The sequence below is a fragment of the Coloeus monedula genome (genome assembly GCF_965178545.1).
Source record: "Coloeus monedula genome assembly, chromosome: 2".
Taxonomy (NCBI): Eukaryota; Metazoa; Chordata; class Aves; order Passeriformes; family Corvidae; genus Coloeus; species Coloeus monedula.
Window position 1 is genome coordinate 33006114 of NC_138782.1, and position 20866 is coordinate 33026979.

General features: G+C 39.5%; 1 protein-coding gene across 1 annotated transcript in view; it reads right to left on the bottom strand.

The window, feature by feature from the left end:
* DAAM2 (dishevelled associated activator of morphogenesis 2) overlaps positions 1-20866 on the bottom strand; it is a 172321-nt gene that overhangs the window by 63178 nt on the left and 88277 nt on the right. Inside the window, exons 4-5 of the mRNA XM_082276668.1 lie at positions 9773-9847; positions 3390-3484 (exon numbers count right to left, since the gene is read on the bottom strand). Coding sequence (XP_082132794.1) covers positions 3390-3484; positions 9773-9847 — 170 coding nt within the window. The remainder of the gene's footprint in view (positions 1-3389; positions 3485-9772; positions 9848-20866) is intronic.

Genomic DNA, 20866 nt, shown 5'->3' on the forward strand with positions numbered 1-20866 from the left:
AGCATACAACACATGTGCAACTACCTCCCGTCCTGCACAGCCTCTATGCTGCTAAGTAAGGTCTTGTTCTAGACTGGGAGGTGTAAAGTTAAACATATTTGCCAATGCATTCTGGCTAGCACATTCAAATACTCAAATGTAAATAAAGCAGAGTGTGTTTTAATAGGTGCTAAACAAGCAAATTAAAGCCTAACCTCACCTCAGACTCTCACTTGACCAGTTTAGCACATTTTAAAAGGCAGGGCACCTCTTTGCCTTTCAAGTTTTAGAGAGCGCTGATCAGAATGAGTTAGCTAGCTCTAATAATAAACCTTTCATCCAAATACAGATGTGGTGGCCTAAGAGGTACTGACCCACTGATGGATTCCAAGTGTTGGGGGTACAGCCTCCCTGTAAGGCTTGATCCAACTCAGGAAAGACAGAAAGATCACATGCTGTGGGTGTGCAGAGAGCAGGATGTTCCCACCCTGTTAACAGGCAAGGCTACACTTCCCTGCAGCATTAGTTTTTGAACCAGGGGGCACACATAATCCTGATAACTACGGAACAGCTGAAAAGTTTGGCATAACGGATTTTGCTTGCTGGTTGCATAAATGATCCTCTTCAGTATGCACCTGGATGCAACATTGTTAAATCAAACAAAAACCAGCAGGAGATAAACCTGAATAAAACAAAAGGAGGAACACACACAATAAAGGGTGTTAGTGATGATTCGGACTACAGGAGGTATTTTTCAAGGGCTCCAAAAAGCAATTTTTTTACCAGTCCCTTCTAAGTTTTTGCTTTTGCTGCACTTCTGAACCTCCATTTTTGGGGCACTAAAATACCAAATGAAAAGCTCTTCTCTCACTGCTTCTGTCCAACAGTTTGTCATCTCACTTGTTTATAGTTCTAAGTTTTTACAAACCTGAGAGAAAATGTGTTTCTTTACAAGATGCAGATGTGGCGTTTTTGTTCTCTGTGGCTGCGATTGTTCCTCTGTGCTAGGACATAGCCTGGCTTTACTATTTCAGGGCAGCTCCTAAATACCAAAAAAAGTGCACTTGCTCAAAGGGGACCACGAACTTCCCCAGGGATGCTCCTATCCCGTTTTCTACAAAGAGGAGATAAACTCAAGTTTGGGTAGGGCTGCTTTACTTTTTATAGTTAGAACTGGTGGGTTGGAATGGAGACAGAGATTAGTAATTACTCTGCATTATCTACTAGAAGAGACAGAGTTTACAGTAAAATAAAACAGAGAGCCAAATGCATGTATTTTTCTTCTTTTGTTTCCTCTGGATCAGAGAATTCAAGCAGAGGAGCCTACCGGAAAGCTGTCAGAGCCCCCGTGTACCCTACTATCACAAAGGGATTCCAGACAGTTCATCCTCGGTGAATTTAGGTCTCTATTTTCTTCAGAGGCCTGATGAACAGAAGTGGCAAAGAAAATAGGATTTGATATCCAAATTAAACTAGAAAGACTAGTATTTTGAAGGCTTAGGTATCATACTGCTTATGAGAGGGATTTGATGGAGCTGAGGGCCTCTCTACTGCAACCTTCCATCAAGAAGAAATTGGCTTGTTGATCAGGCACTGGCATGCAGCCCATTTGGCAGCTAACAAATTGAGAGGCTGGAAATTAGTTGAGACACAGGACTCAACTCAAAATTTGGCTTGGCTTAACTGTTTTTTTAAAAAGCCCCACAACCATCGCCAGCGATTTAGAAGAGAAGACTTTATAGGGCAGCCCATAGATGCTTGTGCTTGTCAGGGTTATTACAAACAGATGAAGCAACAGGCTGTTGTCAAGGGGATCCAGCAGATGCAATACAGGTTGGAGAAGAAAAACCTTGCAAGGCTTTGAGCAAAAGAATTTGCTCCAATGCTCACTGCGCTTTCCTCTTTATTGCCTTGTCCTCACCAAGGAGTGTGAGCTGTCTATTCAAAAGGACAGAGCAGAACAACCAGTAGTGGCCACCTAAGTGTTTCAGCTAGACAAAGCAAAGAGGCCTTGCTGCTGTGGCTACACTCAGTGAAAGCTGTCACCTTCACAGAGTAAGCATCAAACCAGCTCCACATTAATGTAATAGCTTGGCTATATCAAGTCTCAACAGCACAAGACTTTGGTTTAAAAGCCTGATGAGAGTTGGGAGCTTGACAGTTGCCTTAGCTTCCATTTTAACATAGAGTGCAGCTGCACTTTACTGTGCTCTCTGCTACAGGACAGCGACAGACAGGATCAGTCACTTGCCCCTTGGGTTAGGTCTCAGTATAGGCTACAACTTCTCTGTTTCCACATTAAAAGCACTCACTCTACCCCCACGTAAAATTATCAAAGCCTGATAAATCTTTATGCCTGAGGACCACCAGAATATGATTTTGTGCTCTCTTAAAGCCCATCAAACAGGAAATAAACAGGAGGTAAAAACAGAGAAGCTGCATGCAATCAATTTTTTAAAGATTATGAAAGGGAGAAGCACAATCAGCCCTTAGCTCTGCAAGAAGTCCCACAAATACCTTCACTTCAAGTCAAAGTAACTGCAATGCAAATTCTTTGAGAGGATTTTCTGGATTGTTTTTATTTATTTATTTCATTTGTTGGGTTTGGTTAGGATCCACCCCCCCCCCCCCCCAAAAAAAAAAAAAAGAACCGTTTTGGTTAGGCATTACTGAAGCTCTCTGAAACTATGACTTTAGCATAGAGTGGGTGCAAAAGTATTTGGCCAATATAAAAGACATCCAGAATTTTTTTTATTGTTTCCTGAAATCATATCAACTAAAGTTTTTGTTTCTCCACACTGCTCTTCTAAGTGTTAAACTGAAAAGGTTTCTATGCTAGTTAGTTTGCTATTGTTCAGAGCTTTTTTCCCAGAAAAAGAAAGATGACCTTACCTTCAAAGACAGTACACAATAAAGTCTCTTTACATTTTTCTATGCCACAGTTACAACACAGAATGGGAAGAATGCCAAATCAGGTGATGTCAGATGGATTAGCTGCTTTGTACTAAACAGTTCACATTACTAAAGATAAGGGGAAGCTTAAATTCAAAGTTCAGGGTAGACGCTGAGACTTTGCCCAAAGTGAATCAAATTACATGGGATGTTCAGGGGGTTGTGAAGACTAAAATCTGATCTTCATAGTCATTACCTGTGTTTGCAAATATCTGCCACAGATTTTTCACAGTAGACTTTGTCTTTTATTTTCATGAAACTACATGTTTCAGCATTAGTGTGCCCTCCCAACTGGGCAGGCTCAGACCAGGGACTATAGGGCTCTCTGAGGATTGTCTGAAATCTCAGAGAGGCTTGTGTGAGGTGAGACAATGAGGTTGCTGTCCTTGCCACTCTTAGCAGTGTCACATCTGACCATAGGGAGGCAGTGAATTGTGATGAAAGGCGAACAACATTACCTCATGGGCTGAGTCCGCAGAGCTGTCTTCAAGTCTTCAACTATTTTATTTTTCATTTCTGTTTCTTCTTCATCGAAAGCATACAGAGTCTGCATCTGGTCAGAAAAGAAGGTGGCAATTAGGAAAGCCTGAGCTGCGTGGAAGCTAAGAGACAGGCCAGGAATTATGAAAAACAACTATCCCATCAACACATGCAGGGGTGCCTGCTGACCTCTCACTAGGAAAGCAGTGCCTCAGCTACAAAACTGAATCCAGATGAGGCTGTTCATGCGGACTGGCAGCAGCATATCACTTTGCCACATTGGCTAAACTTGGGTTCTCAGATTACCCCCCAAAAATCACAGTTGCCAGTATGCCCGCAGAAAACTGTACCTAATTTGGAACAGCGATTGGCTGTGGTGATCTATGGATATGTGAGGCAAAGTTTGTAGGGAGAGGCAATATCTTTTATTAGAGTGACATGACTGGAGGGATTTGGGGTGGAGGGGGAAAAGAAAACCAAACCAGATTTATGTGTCAGGTTTCAAAGCATAAAATCTTCTTCAAGTGACTAGAAAGCCTGCAAGTATCCTGAATTAGATTTTCTGTACATACAAGTTTGACTTTTCTTCCCCATGCAAAGTATATCACCTGGTTTAGGATACTGGCATTCCCTACACACTTCACCCTTGCTAATTAGGAACATTTACTACAAAAAGCTGGAGTATCATAAAATCCCTATCCCTTTTTTTTTCAAGTAAACTGAAGCACATTAAGCCTAGATTTCCAGCCCCCCTCTCCCCCCCCCCCATATGCAGCTTGCAATTACTAGAGCTTGCAGTCAACTGGAACTGAAGCTGCTGTGGGTCACTGTAAATCAGAGTGAGAGACAATGAGTAGAATACACACAAAAAATTATGGTTCTCAAAGTCAGACAAAGCCACCAAAAAAGTGGTGCATCAGAAAATTAGGGTTCCAGATCTACACTCAGCACCACTTCAACCTTGTCATGTGAAGCAAGATTCTTCAGTGCCCTTTGCTTATATCATTCAGGCTCACAAGTCCCATGTGTGTCTTTTGAAAAAGTCAAGATTTAATGCTGGAAATTCTTAGCCTATAGCTATGTCTTCTTAGTCGCTTAAACTGTAAAATGAGAGGATAAATTACTCTCTTTTTGGCAGGACTTCTTGTGGATATCACTCAGTGGTATCTGGAAAGCAGCTCTGAACCCCTTCTCGACTGAATAAACCAATTAAACTAGTATCATCTATCAGGGATCTGATATTGTACCTCTCTGTGGTGGAATCTGAGTAGCTACAATTATGGCTCATTACAGCAAAATATTTCAGTCTTTATTTTACTGTTTAGCAAGCACCAAAGTAAACCTTTCTCTCACTGGAACCTCCTTTAACCTTCTCCATCCTCTCCACCAGCCCAACACCTCACTTCCCTTGGAAGGGCTCCCACTGCTCACTCTTGCAAGTCATGTGATGCCAACACATGTCAGATCCTGAGGGTGGTCATTTGGCTGCACGCCGTTGCTGTCTTATGCCGAACAGCTGGCACAGGGAGATGTGTTTAACTCTAGGGGTCCTCTCTCTGATCCACGCTAAAGTCAAATTCACTCAGTAACAGAGCAAGCTATTTCCTGCCCTAATGGAATGACAGAGCGCTACTGATGGAAAATGAGCTGATGATGTTTTATCTTTTGCCAGCATCCCCCAACAGCCAGAAACGTAAATTGAAATGCTTAAGCCAAGCCATATATGATCCCCCTCTTCGAAAAATAAACAGAAATCCTGAGCAGGCATTATGGATGGTAAAGTCCTCGGGTGTGATTTGGGGCTTGATTTGTATTTTCTTGGGTGACAGCCCATCTGGTCATCTTTCCTTTGGCCCGTAAATGCTCCTTTGAAAAGCTCCCATTCCTCCAATGGCTTAATTTCTCCTCTGAGCCGTTGTGGGGGGAAAGCAAATGGATGGTAGGAAGGTGCTCAACAGTATTTCGTTCAGAGTGAAAAAGGCCCATTTCCAAATGAAACACATACAAATAATACTGCCTTTACAACAGAGGGTGATTATGGAAAACCCCTTTTCTAAAGCTGCAGGCAGCCAAGAGCCCTTCATTTCTCACTCCTGTGTATGGCCAGGAATTCAAATCCTCATGCCCTCGCTAAAGAACAGACTGGGTTTGCATTGTGAAATGTCTTTCTCGGCAAGAGTTATAAAAAACATAACTGTCCCTGGGAGACAGAGGGGAGGGAACTGTCATTATTTGAGGCTGGATTTCATTCATGTGGCTGACTGATGAATTGCTTCCCTGAAGTACAGACTGCACTCGAGAACTAATGTTTGCTGGGCTCAGGAGGCAGACAGTTACCATCAGTTAACCAAAATACTAGGAAGGGGAAGCGAAATAGTGCCAGGTCCTTTTGTGGTCCCTAAAAGGTGGTGTATATATAGGGCTCTTTTTATAAGCACATTTTGTATATTTGAAGTTTTCCAGATCAAGAGCATCACCTGGGAAAGTACAGCATCCAGTTACTTGATTCGCCAGTTAAAAAAATTCAAGAATTTGTAAAAACAATCATTCCTGTGGAATTTTATATGTAAAACTTCAAGTAGTGTAAGAAATTATTTTGAAATTTTGGCTCCACTTAAAATGAAATATTTTAGTTTTTTAAAAGCAGAGATTTATTCCCACACCTTATCCTAATGGCTAATCATTCCCCAAAACTGGTGGGAAGGAAAATACAAGGACCATGAAGACAGCATGTAGGGAAAAGAGAGAGAGAAAAAAAGAGAAAAAGGGCATAAACCAGCATCAACAATACACTATATGACAGACCTAATTTTACTTAATAGCCTCACACATGTGAAATGAAAAAGGTAAGAAACAAAAAGAATGAACAGTGAAAAAGCAACTTGGATGTTCTGACGTCTCATAGTAGTCAGCTGAAATTCAAGGCACACCACATCTCTAACTACATTAAGGCTGAACTAACAGAATAAATTATTATTAGAATAAATTACCAATCATAAACTATGAATAGAAATAATTAAAAAAAAAACCTGAAACTTTTATGCAAGTAAGTTTAAAGTAACCTAGATGTCATCAAACTTGGAGGAAAGAGTTATCATCTACCTGTTGAGTTCTACTGAAAGATCTTATGAAGCTGCTCTGCCTTGAACAAATGCTTTCTGAGTCAAGGAAAAGGGCCTGGTTACAGTTGTATTTATTAATCTTGACTCCTCTCACACCCTTGACTGAGCCACCTCTCCAGAAAAGCTGGATCTTCAACTATTGCTCACCTGAAAGTCTCTCTGTGGAAATGCATACACAATCAAGATCATAAAAGCAACACAATGCTGTCAGAACTTTTCCTCCCCAGGAAAATGCAAGCTGTGTTCATTTGCACTGCCAAGCAGTGTCATGGGGCAAGGAGGGCAGGGGAAGCACAGGGACATTTCTTTACATGTGATATTAACACGGCAGCTGCTCTATTTTTAAGAATAAAACCTTCTGTGTTTTGATGAATCAGCAGATGACAATGACACTGATAATGGAAACAGTCTCTATTGTGGGCATACACCCTGTCCACATCCCCAGTATCATTTATAGATGTCGACATACGAGGACTGGACAAATTTGGAGGCTTTGCTTTCTAAATTAAACATGATTAGCAGCTGTCCCTTTGTCTCAAGGACTGGTCCAGAAGAGAGTGTACCAATGTTCTACTCAGCGCCTTCCTCCCAGTCAGGCTACCTGGAGTCTGAGACAGTGCCTCCACGTGCTGTGACCTCCACACTAGTAAAGAGATACAGTTTTAGACATTCGCTCTTGTGAGAATTTGGTTTAAAATCTATAAAAATTTGAGAAGTCACAGCAACAGAAACAATTGTGGGAAGAGAACTGTGCATAAAATGCCCAGGTTTTTGAACTGGATCAGGAATCTGTGACCTAAAGTGCTTCCTAACATAGTGGTCTAAGGTTACAAGTAGGGAACGTCAAACATGTCAGGAATCACCACATTGCTCTCAAACATAATCTGTGAAGGGCAGATACAGTGGGTAACACTGCAGTAGGGCTTCTGAGAAAGTCATCCTTGAGCACAGGAGCCTTGGACTGCTGCAATCCACAGAAAGATACCTAATGATATCAGCATGAAAAAGGTGCCATTCCACTCAATGAGTGAGTAGGAGGAACATATCTGCCAAGCTAATATATATAAGAAAAGAACTTCATAATTAAACAACAGGACATAAAAAAGGAAGTGAAGTACAAATGTGAAAAAATTCATAAGTAATGAATTCACAGGAGACGCAAAGATTAAATTTTATTAAAGGCAGGATTTAAGGCATTTTAAACTAACACTTCTGTGATTATTACTACCATTTCAACTCCAATACTTCTTGCTATATTTCAATTAAAATATTACAATACCTGATAGTGCTCAAGGGACAGAAACTGAAATAGACCAGACAGTGTCAGGAAGCAACATGAAACATGTTTTTCTTTCATGGTTTCAAAGTCAACTCCACTTGGATGCAGTTTAAAAAAAACCAAATTCAAAAACCCCACCACTAAATTTAGAACTGAAATTATATGGGACCCAAAAAATAACTGTTTGGAAGTTAGAAATCTCAAGAGGTCTAAATAACAATGAACAGAACATGTCTTTCAAAGTGTGTTGGAGCTGGTTCTTAGCTGGATTACTCCCATTTTCCACTGATACAATTTCTGCAAAATCAAGTCAACTCAGTTTCACCTGCTGAAAAGTGAAGCAACCAAATGGTAAATCAGAAGCAGGGTTTTTAACCCCAGTGTGTCTTCTCAATGCCTCAAGCACAAGATTGAATCATAAGTCTTGAAGCCAAATAAGAGGTTATCAATAATTCAAACATTGGCATTCAGGCATGCAAACAGCATTACCAGGGCTGGTGTTTATTGGTTCTCTTAAAACATGTTTAAAATTAGAAACATAGGCCAAAATATAGTCTCATTCCATGGAGCTTTTCCAGATTTACAACAGTGGTGTATACATACTCACTCCAAGTTTACATCAAGATCATTTAAAGACTAACCCAAAAGTCACTGAAATCAATGGAAAAACTTCAGCAGATTCAAGAGGCCTTGGATCAAATCCTACCAGAAGTATTTGGCTCAGTAACACTGCAAGGTTTCATACTAATTTTTTTTTTCCTTAATGGTCCTTGTAGAGTAAATTTGTTCAGTCAGGAAATCAAAGCACAGTGTCATGCCAGTCACTAAAGCTCAATGTCTTTTCTAAAAATAAGTCCATATTCTTTCTATTCCCTTACTCTGCCCCATGAAAATATGGCATGAAGGAAGGTGATCGTTTTGTTTATTCATGGCTCTTAGTAGAAAGCAGCTTTTCTTTTATCCTCTTAAGTGAGTTATTATAGCTTGTAAATCTTAGGTTTTTTTACTCAGCAAGACGTATTCACCATGAGAAATACACCATTACTGTCACATTTAGCATCCATTAAGACATTATTTTTATGAAATTATTTTATAACTCATAACCACAATACAAAAGGTGCAGAGAAGCCTTTAGAATATAAAATAAAAGCATAAGTAAACAAGCAAGGTGTGCTACCTAAGACACCAGGGATAGAATTCTAACACCATTTTTGCGCAACCGTCAACTAAAGCTGAGTAGACACCGCACATGAGTAATTGGAGGAAAAATTTGACTACAAATTCAGAAAAATAATCAAATTTCAAAATGTAAAATCTACATATCAAAGGAGATCAGTGAACACAATATGCAGACATTCTGATTCTGCTGGTGACCAGCTCTACTGGATGTTCCAGAGGAAGAGACACATTATGCAGCTATTGAACAAGGACAATCAAAAAAAGTTTTCCTCAAATAACTTCTTGGCTTGTATCTTATGTCTAAGGTGTTACAGCCTTATGCTCTTTTATTTATATGCTCTTATATAAGCAGATATTAACTTATATAAACAACCACTTTTTCTTTAACTCTTCTACTAAACTAAGAGCCCAAGTGCTATTTTGTAGATTGGTTACAATTCAATTTGAAATCATACAACAAAATAAAACTTTACCTAGTTTTTAAATAGCTGCTTTTCTGAATCATCAAATGTTCTCTTGAATTTTCATTCCAGACTCTAATTTGATTGCCTTCAGTGCTCAGTATTGTAGAAATAAAAACTGGGAATGCTTATAGTGCTTTCTAATCTACTGTTCTGCTAGAGCAGAGCTCTTTTTTAATCCCCATACTCTTCTTTTGTAAGTCCTATTTTAAATCAGTTATGCCTTTGGGCTAAAATTCTTCTCCTTTGAGGACTTTGTCCTAAAGAAACACATCCCTATGCTAGGAAATCTTCTCTGTGTAGCAGGAGAGGTAACTTACTGCTGCCATGGAATTGATGCGGTCAATGTAGTAGTCTGGCCAGCTGGTAGCAAGCTTATTAGGATCTTCTTGTTCCTGAAACAGAAAGTTAGGCAAGGTTACACAAGATGACTTTACAGGATGAAAGCTACTCAAGAACCACCTGGGATTCTTCACTGCTCTGCTCTTTATTGCGTTATCTCCCCCATATCCTTGTACAATGCACATAGACGTGTGGCATTTATTACAAACATTTCTGAAAGTGTAAAGTCAGCACCGTCACTATGGTGTGTCAGATAAAAAGAATCCCCTTCAGCTCAGATTATTAAACACAGAATAATAAAGTTTGATGGAGATACAGTTATCTTTGGCATCTAAGCAGCAAACCTCAGTCCCTTAAACATATTATGTTTGAAGTAGAAGGATAGCCCGTTTACAGATAGCAGGTTTACATTTTGTATCTTTATACTGACAGATCTTATAAATTATTTGGTCTCTCTACTGTTATGGTGATGGTGGAATTCACCAACAAAGGGGTTTAACGTCTGCTATGGAGAAAAAAACAACAGGAACCTGAAAAGAAGCTAAAGACTGCATCATTTTGATGTGATAAATGAAAACGGGTCCAAACTGGACATTAGGAAGCATTTCTTTACCAAGAGGTTGGTCCGACACTGGAAAAGGCACCCTAGAGAGGTGGCTGATGCCCCAAGACTGTTGATTATTTAAGAGGCATTTGGACAATGCCCTTAACAACCTGCTTTAATTTGATCAGTCCTGAATTGGTCAGGCAGCTGTACTAGGTGAATGTTGTAGGTCCCTCCAACTGAGATATTCTATTCTATCCTGTCCTAATCCTATCATATCCTGTAAATATAAGCAAAATCTCAGAACACCCAAAGGAGCACAACAGCATCCCCTCAATTACAGTAGGAGCAGTAGTAATTCTTATCTCCTCACCTCCCATGTAATCCACCTGAAATCATCTTCAGTAGGCTAATCTCAATCAACCTTCTAAAAGAAGGAACTAATTATTTTTTGTTCCTTGACTGCTCAAAGGAAATTAGATTTCCTTCTAATGAATCTGTATATTTCTAGATAGGTGTAAGAGTCCCTGGTAACATGAGGATTGCCTTCCAGGATCCTCATCTCCCATTATAAACTAAAAATAACTAACATTAACACTCCTGGCATATGATAAGAGATTGAACCACTCATCCTAACAATGACCAAAGGAGACTGTGTGGATCTTGACAATGCTGTGTGTGCACAAAACCTTACTCACACTAGAAAAGCTACCCTGGAAGATAAATTTAACAAAATTAAAAGAACAGGTCTATCAGAGTACCTCAGCTATTCCACCACTGTTTGGTTTAGAAATGAGAAATAGCTCTACGTGCCTCCTGTTGAGCCACATTCAGAAAACACCTTGTTACCTGACAATTTCCTGCCAGGGTACATACCAACACACGACAATTCTGCACAACTCAAGATCTTCCTATTTTGAATTAAAACAAAGTCGTGACTGAGATTCGGATCCTTCCCTCTCTTTCTTCCACTGGATTTTAAACATGTAAACTAAAGAAGCATCTCCATTAATGATACTGAAAAAACAGCTTTGTCTTCATCTAGAGAAGGACTGCAGTGCAGACACGTCAGGCCAGTGTCAGGTTGCACAGTACAGGTCATAAGCCTTTATTAACCCCTTGCACCCAACCGAACAACTAAGTAGAGTAGAAGAATTAAAGCATCATACAGAAGAGCACTGCACTAAAAGTATGAAAGGTTGGCAAAGTGGTAAGAGATACCAACTACATCCACAATTGCTATGCACACACCATGTACCACCACCTCATGATAACAGATGGTGCAATTAAGAACCAGGTGATGTTTCTCAAATTAATTGAGAAGTTCTGCTGATTTTTCTTACTTCCCTTTCCTGGCCACAATAAGCAGGGATCTGACAGACCCATATCTCTGTCAAATAGACCATTACAGAAGTATGCAACTCTCTACCAACAGCCAGTTAGAATGGCCACATCACAGTTTTTGGTAGACTGCCTTTTGCTGCCCTTTACTGTGCAGAATAATACCTAGTGGTAACCACAACCCTGACAACAGTCTCACACTTGGCAGACCTTAGCCTCCCATGGAAAAACCAATATACGACCTTGATGATGGAAAAAAAAATTAAAAATACAACAGATAAGTACAGCATTATTTTTGTATGATAATGTTATCATCCTCAAAGAGAACAACAGAAATAGGGAGCTAATCTAGAAGTATGAAGTAAGGTCATTCTGCAGGGAACCAGGCTGAGCCACCCATCTGAAGCACAATGAGTGCTCATGTGCCCTTCTGAATTTTTTTTCTGCAGAGAATTAAAGAAGTCCTAGTGACAACTGTAATTGCTTGCAGAGTACAGCTGACAAGAACACTGTCAGAACAGGCAATACATGTATTATCTACATTTCTCCTGCCTCCATTCTGAATTCCAAGTAAAGAAACAAACACACATAAATTAAGGAATGCCTGAACTCATCACTTATATTCCAAAATAAGCTACAATATTTTTTGTCTTTAAGATTCTTTAGGGTGAAAAATAAGTATAAATGCTTGAATGCTACAACTAACACTTCTAGATGTCTTTGTTAAACATGCAGGCCAAAAACCAACAGGATAGATAAACTAGAAAAAATCGTAATTCTGAACAATTTCCTACCTGAACCCAAACTGCTAGAAATCTCACTGTCAGAACCAATGACAAGAAGACAATGATATCCTACAGTATACCTGTATATATTATTAGCTTGACAATGAGGCAAGGTCCTTGGTATATCCTGCTTTAGACCATTCTCCATCCATTAAAATTAGCCTGAACTCTTAGTCTGTAAGTCTTATTGTTTGAATTAAAACTGGGAAAAAAATGGTTCCAGTGGAACGCAGAATGTAAGATTTTTTCCTGAATTAAAGCCCAGACAGAAGATGTACATTGCTGAGGTTAAAAAAGTTTTAGCAGATACCCCACTAAGCAATCCTTGCTTGCTGAAGTTGTTTTGGTCTAGAAGCATATTCAGCAAAAGAGTCCATTCAATCTCAGTGGTCTTCCACACTCACTGCTCACGCCAGAATTTTATGGCTGTCAATGTGTGTTTTACTTCGCTAGAAAAAATGAAAATATAGTTAAAAACTGGCACTCTATTTCAATATGAAGTCCCAGAAAGCTATTTATACTCAGGATGAGCATGTGGATTTTTATCCAGCCCCATGAAATCATTAGGTGCCACAGACTTATTTACAGCAATTACCTAAGTGATACTTTCAAAAGAGTCACGTTCACACCTGTAGCATCAGAGAAATTAGGGAAAAAAACCCCAAACATTTAACTGCCTAAATTATGTAGAGTTCTGCTCATGCTAAGAGATTGCTGTACCAGGCTTTCTCTCAAAAAGGCAATCAAATCTGTGGAGTAGGGTGCAACAACGGGGTGATGGGGTTTTTTGTGTTTTGTTTTTAATATATTCACAGAAAACTGCAAGGCAACTTGATGATAATGGCAAAACCTTTCCCTTGCTCAAGGAGACACAGAGAAGGGAAAAAAATGCGGCTTTAATACATAAAGCCGCATAGGTATCAAAAGCTGGAAACAATAACCCATCTGTATAAGGAAAAACATTAGCTGAAGGAATCTATTAAAGCAAAGCCTTCTTTTAGCTCCTTGAATAGTGTAAATATTACATTAAAAAACAGGCGTCAGCTTGTGGACTTTATAAGGGGCCATATCATTCTTCACTGAAGTAACAACTATGTAACTGCTGTGAAAACAGGATCTTGATACTATACAAGCCTGCAATATAGCCAAGGTATTATATAGGCTTTGACACTAATTTGGACAGGCTCCATGACTTGGTGGAAAGTGGAACTTATGACTTCATCCCAAATAGGACTTAATGGAGTTCTGCAAATATTTGGACCATCTGAACCAATCAAAATGAAAGAAAATAAAGCAAAGAATTGTGTGCACAGCTCAGCTGATCCCGAAACCCTTTTTTGCAAATCCTGGGAGACCTGATCCATTGGGCAAGCTGTACTCTAGAGACCAGAGACTTTATAGGATGCCATGTCAGTGAGACAAGCATTTGCAATACAAAGACTGCCATACTAGACTCATACTAGACTAGTGGTCATTATAGACCACTGCCTTTGTTGCAAAACTTTCTAAAAAGAAGTGCTAAACACTAGTGTTACAAAGATCATGTGGAAATGCAGATATTCACAGCTGAGCAGATCATGAAAATGAAAGACACTGTTTACATGGTGTTTCTTCCAAAATGATTTCAGTCTTGAAAGAAACAGCACAGGGAAAGAACTGCCTGCATTGAAGCTTTTCTGGGGCAAGCACTGTGTTTCAGTTTCCAGTGATGACACATTGGTATTTTACTCTGCACCAAGCCAATTCCAAAATATTGAACAGTTCTCCAGAGCATGTCCTGAAAATATGATCATGTCAAAGCATTAATAAATACATCCACAAAATTAGCAGCTTTAGAAGGCTTCTTTCCTACAGATGGAGACAGAGAGGTATATATTCTGACATGACAATTAAAACTCATTATCAGAGCTAGGAACAGACTGACACTCTCTGACACCAAATCCAGCACTCCCTTACTTCCACCATTATTTATGCCAGGTTGTTTTTATGCAATGTCAACATATATTAATTCCCTGGGGTCAGGAGGCCATCCCTGGATGTCCAACCATTACGTGGACTTTGCCACTACCTGCACACACACACCCCTGCGATAAATTGCTGATGACTCATGAAGTCCTTCTAACAGGCAAACTATAAAATAAAACTTCCTCCTTGAACAGATGCATCAAGAAATGAATCACCTGTTATAGATGTCACAGGACAAGCATGGGTACTCTTGGGATGACCTCTATTCGTTGATATCACGTCTTCCTCCTCAAACCTATGTCTTCAGTAGGGCGGACAGCTGACCTTAATGTTTTGCACAGTTGAGAACAGGATGGGAACAAGCCACACACCTGATTTAAAATCTTTCTTGGACAGGAAGCCACGATACTGTTCACTGAGCTTGTCTCAATATGCAAACACAGATGAAGAATATAAAATGAGGCTACTGTAATATAAATTCCTGTCCAAGCTCGCTCCCTGCATCATGTCCAGACACTGCATGCTCAAGTTTCTATTTGGGTCACAAGGAAGTTCATTTCCTTGCAAAAGCCACATTAAGGTTTGTGTGGTTCCTCTTCTCAACAGCCTTCACACATCATTTGAGTACATCACAGAGCTGAAAGATGGGTTATTTTACCGGGTCTGAAAGGTCAGCATCATCACATACAGCTCAGAAAATATAAATCATGGAGTTCACGTCATTACAAGAAACTTATACAGTTTAAGAAAAAGTGTAATATATTATTTATAATATCTGATATTATAAATATATATATATATATATATATATATAATTAGCCCCTGTAGCTATTTTTTTTCAAATTTTGCTTTGAAAAGCAATGGGAATTGGAATCCTGATTGCAAATAGCTGGCCATTTCTTTGGGGGGGTGTTCAGATTTTTCTTTAATGACAGTTGACTGAAATTTTAACATGATTTACATCAATTAAGATCAAAGTTCTGCTGGATAAATATTCTCTATTTCTTGTTGAAGCCCTCCCACATTCTTCACAGTAGCAGCTAGCTGGTAAAATGTTCATCTGAGACGTGCAGGGTTCAGACTTGTGTCCATATTCTGTTTCAACGTGAAGTGCATGACCCTTGACATGAATATTCTGGCCACTAAAAACAAGGCGGGGTTTTTGTTTGCTTGAAAGGTAGAAGATGGTTATTACTGGTTCTCCATTTCCCACAAGTGCAAATCTTTTCCCTTCAGAGACGTAAAGACTCAACTCGTCGCAGCATCTGCCATTAATGCTGAGTACAGTCCAATCTTGTAACACCTTGCACTGCACACTGACAAAGGCCCTCCAAGAAATTAACATATTGGGTTTTCCAGTGTCTCTATCAGTGAGATCAGCAGAAACAGGAAAAATGGGATGCAGACAATTACATAGTACCCAGTTACACAGGAAATCTGTAGTGCAGCCAAGAATCAATCCACATAAGTGGTACTGCACTCTCATTCAAATCACCGTTCTCCCTTTTTTCATGTCTGACCTACTGACTTTTCTTCACTTTAAGTTCAGCTTTCAAAGAAACATTTACTTGTTTATTAACACATTGCCCATTCTACTGGCTGTGTCTCAGTTCAGAGCAGCCAAAGTTTCACAAATAAAAAGTGCTTTCATTGTAAGACACAAAATGTGTTTGATCTGCTATGGGACAAAATGCTAATTCAGATGTGGAGCTAAAATACATCTAAGCTTTTCAGACAGTTTGTGCTTCCAAAAAGCCAGCCATGTCCCAAGAGATGCTAATTTTGAAACAGCACAGACCATAGGACTGAACCATTCACTAGACAGATGTGGTCACCGCTCCATTTCTCAGACTTCATGACTAGCATTTACACAAATAGTCTCAGAGTTTCGGGAAGGAAGCTATATCCAAGCCTTTTAAGCACAATTTACTCAGATTGAGAAAAACAAACATTACTTCTCTCCCTGGAATTAAGCTATTGATGTGCAGATAATAATCCTTCTGCCACAAAAGCAGTCTACTGTATAACTTATTAAAAGAGAATATTCATTAATCACCAGCTGGAGCATGCAACTGAGGAGTTCTAATTGCCTCTCACAAAGGTCAGGTATATCCATACAAACTTACAGTTCACTGCATTATGACACAGGGTTATTTTCCTTAACAGATCACAGGGTGGGTTTTTTCTTTTTTTTCTTTTTTAGCTTCATTTAGCCCAAGCTCTGCCCTGTTACCAGTAACTTGACAAACCTAATTATGATCTCTGATGCTGCTTACTGACTGGTCTTTCAAGGGAAGAATCAAAGGCTTCAGATTATTATTTATATTACAAAATACCTAATACTGTCAAACTGTGGAACTCCCTGTAAAAATTACAATAAAGTATAAAAGTGACAAAGGGATACATTTATGAACAATGCAAATTCCTGCTTAGAAAGCATTTCCTAATATTGAGAGAAGCTTCAGTGTGGCTGCAATTCACCAGCATGGATTATCAGTCATTTTTGAAAGATGGTTGGCTCTACCAGGGCTGAAAACTTTCCAGTGAAGTTAAATATATGATTTTTTTTTTAACTAATTATGCCATCTCTCACTTTTTTTTTGCTTCCCAAGCACTCAAAGATACAGAATGTCCAGCAGTTGTACCTTATACACACATGATGTGTCATTTCCAACCTCCTCTAAAACTCAAAGACACTTCAAATTAATTATTCCTAATTGGTATCAGTCTAAGGGTAATGAAGGCCATGCTTTTATTTCTTGTCCTCCAGAAAACACAGGAGATCCACTGCATATATGGACAGGGAGAGTTGCTCACAGAAAATAGACTAGAATGACGTAACTGGCAGGCAGAAAGGTGGTTGGTGCATTGTTTTGAGCCAAAGAATTAGTGCTGTCTGAAACCTCAGAAGCCTCAACCACTGATTTTAATGTATAACTGTGGTGTTTAAACCAAGCTTACATTTACAATAAACGTCTCTGGCATAAGACTTACAATAGATTGCTGATGGAGAGAGTCCCATTTTAAGGAACTTTGTATTTTAGTAGGATTGCATAGTATACTTCCAGTTTTAAGAACCTGTCTTCTCTTCTCTTTACTCTTCTTTTGTCTTTTTACCATTCTCCTTGATACAGACAGATGTGAACTTGCTGCCACCACTGACTGCAGCAGCCTCTTCTTATCACTTAAGGATCATACAAGCCCGCTTGTCCCTCTTCAAACATATTGAGCCCTGCTACAGGATGGGAATCCCACCATCACCATGCATTAATTTATGATTATAGTGTGTGAAGTGACCAGGAAGATAATTGCCCCTATGTTTACAGAACTACTTAATTGTACAGCTGAGGTCACATTGAATTATCCATCAATTTCTGCCCTCGGGACAAGGCTTTCTTGCCAAATTGAAGTGCACAAATATTAAACATTGTTCCTCTGTTGAATCTTTAGCCTCTGCCATGGCAGTTGGTGTCTTGTTGACTAAATTGTCCTGTCTCTGTTGCTGCATAAAGATCCTTCTGTGCTATTACCTGAAGTCCATAGCCATGTTTAATACCTTTTACATGCTCTACTTTCCACAAGTCCTAAACCAAGGAACTGCTGTTTTGCTGTTGATAAGTGTATAATCTAAATAATGAGCTGCCAAATAAGGTGATCCATGAATTCCCTGCACTTTCAGTGAAAAAGTACTCAGGAGCCTACCCTTCCTCAGCCCATCCACTTCTTTTGGAGGTGAAGGGAAACGTCCACTAGTGAGGATCCTACCAGTTAGAAGATTGATTCATGATCATTCTACCCAGAGGGTCTTCAGAAGAAGACAAAACGTTTCTCATGGACATGGCCTGCTCAGCGGGTGTGTGGCTGTGGACTTAGGCTATACTCCTGAAGCACAGCTCTGTTCCCACAAGCCTGCAGCAAGCTTGAGGTCAGGGTCAAGGTTCTGCAGTAATGTGTGTAATCTGCAGCAGGTGAAGCCAGCAATCTGTCACTGTCCCAACAAACCCTAAGCAGCAGGAGCAGGACATATTCTATTGTTTCGTTAACAACCAAACTCTGCACTGTCCCTCCTACTCTTTACTCTGTGTTTGTACAGGTACTGTGTGTACATTTCCCTTAACCCCATTCAGCTTACGGTCAACATTCCATGGATACGGAAAAGGACTTTTTCCTTACCCCACCAGCTTACCTTTTCTCCTTTCCAACAGCACTGTTTTCAGCTGTATTCTACCACACCAGAATGTTGTCACTTGGGACTGTCTCCTTCCTCACTTCCTTTCCTCCTCCTCCTGGCATTCTTTAGTCAATGTGAAAAGCCACAGAAGGGCCCAGACCGTGTAACTGAACCTCCAAGTTTATCTTTTTGTCCTACTGTTTATCTCCAACAAGCAATCACTTAAAATCTTCTGTAAATAAAACGAAGTCACCTACCATGCATGGCAAACATTCTGTATGTTGCCTGATGATGGACATGAAATGCCATTTACTGTGCTCAAACATACACGGAACTACCTAGGACACACCAACTTAGAGCCAGCAGAGATATTTAGGACAAGTCCTTCTGGAAGCACACAGAGATTTTTTTAATACCAAATTCTAAAAGGTTTCTCTTCACTGTTCATAACCCATCCGCTGTCTGTTTTTCCAGTGACACTACTTCTTGCTTTAGTTCACTTCTGCTCTGGGCCCTTTAATAAGCATGATGACAGTAAGATGGTCAGTGCAGCCAGTGTATGTTCCTTTTCTCCATCATTTAACCCTTCACTATTGAAAAAAAAGTTAGGAGTTATGAGGCAGGTGAACAAAGGAAATAAATACAGTCTGAGAGGCCCATGGCTTTTAAGCTGCTAGCCCAGTATTTGAGTGTATCACTCTTTATCTACCTCCACCCTTTCCATAAACTCAGGTAAAACTGTTTCTCTCAGCCTTCATTTCTCTCACTTAGCACATCTGCAAAGTGTTTGGGATGCCAAGTGCCTTTCAACAGATGACTGAATTATTGCGGAAGATAATGCGATTTTCACCTCAATTAAGGTGCGTATCTGAAACTGTCACATCTGACTGCAATGAAACTAAACAACTCTCCAGAAAGTAGAAGGAAATTTCTTTCTTTCTCTTCATAGCTGTCACTATATTCTGACAACTCTTTACTGTGCCTGTTTCTAAACTTCTCACTGAAAAGATAGAAATTCAGCAACTCTTCCTGCTCAGTATTCACTAGCTTCTTTAAGCCTGGTGAACATTCTGTGAAATTCAGAGTAAGCCCTGATCTCTGCCAAATTTGCTTCTCACACACCAGAGAAACATGTTAGTTATTTACATATTCTTTGCCCCTGCTTATCCACCAAAGACTAATCTGAATGGTGAGGACTGCATTGTACAGAGTATATGTTGCAGTTGTTGTTGTTGTTATTATTATTATTACTATACGCCATCAGCCGGACTGGCTCATATTCAAATTGTGAAGAACCAGAACTTTTGCAAGAGAACAGACAAGGACAGAACATAATCCAGTGGCATCAGCATTTACATGTACTTCCCATGCAGCAGAGTTGGATTGCTCACCATTATTTTTGTTCTTAAGTACAGCAAATTACACCATGCTAGTAGGATGACAGCTGGATAAATGTTTTCTTTTTTTTTCTTTTCTTTTTTTCTCACTAGGGTCAAATCTGCTTCCACTGAGTCCTCCCAAACTCCCACAGGAGGCAAGCCAAATGCAAAACACAGCATTAGGCATGATGATATCAACAATTTTCTAACTCAGGACTGTTTGGGGCCTGATTTTTCATTAGTGTTGAGTTCTAACTTCAACTGAAGCACTAGTAGCTCACCTGAAAAATGCAGACCTGCAAGATGGACACACCAATTCTGCATATTCAGAATGTCTATAGCAAATACCATGGCAAGTTTATGGCATTTATGTCTTCAGCACTCTGAGCTAATGAGGTAGGAAGGCATTTTTTAAGCAACAACTAAATTTTTTTGTTGGAGAGAGAGAGGAAAGGGAGGAAGAAACTAAAAATATTCCATGCTGTTCCCATGGGGGGGGTGGGGAAGAAAATACTTTTCAATTATACATAAATAAATATATAATTTCAAGACCCTGACCAAAGGTAACCTCTTAGGCTAGGATAAATAAATGAGTCTGCAACTGTTGGCATTGCAACATGGAAAACATAAACCAAATACAGCAGACAACTTGGAAAAACTTATTATCTCCTTTTACGTCTGCTACAATGTGGTCTTTTAGGTGTCACAATTCCAAGCTGTAATAATGGTGTATCATTAGAATTGTGCATGCATTTTTGCCTTCTTGACACTAAACTTATACTTTAAATTGTTACAGGAGTGACTTCAAGAAAAAAAAAGTTAAGAGGAGTCTCTAACATCATTAAGCCTACTATATTGTTTCGTCAAGTAATCACTTTGAGGTCTTT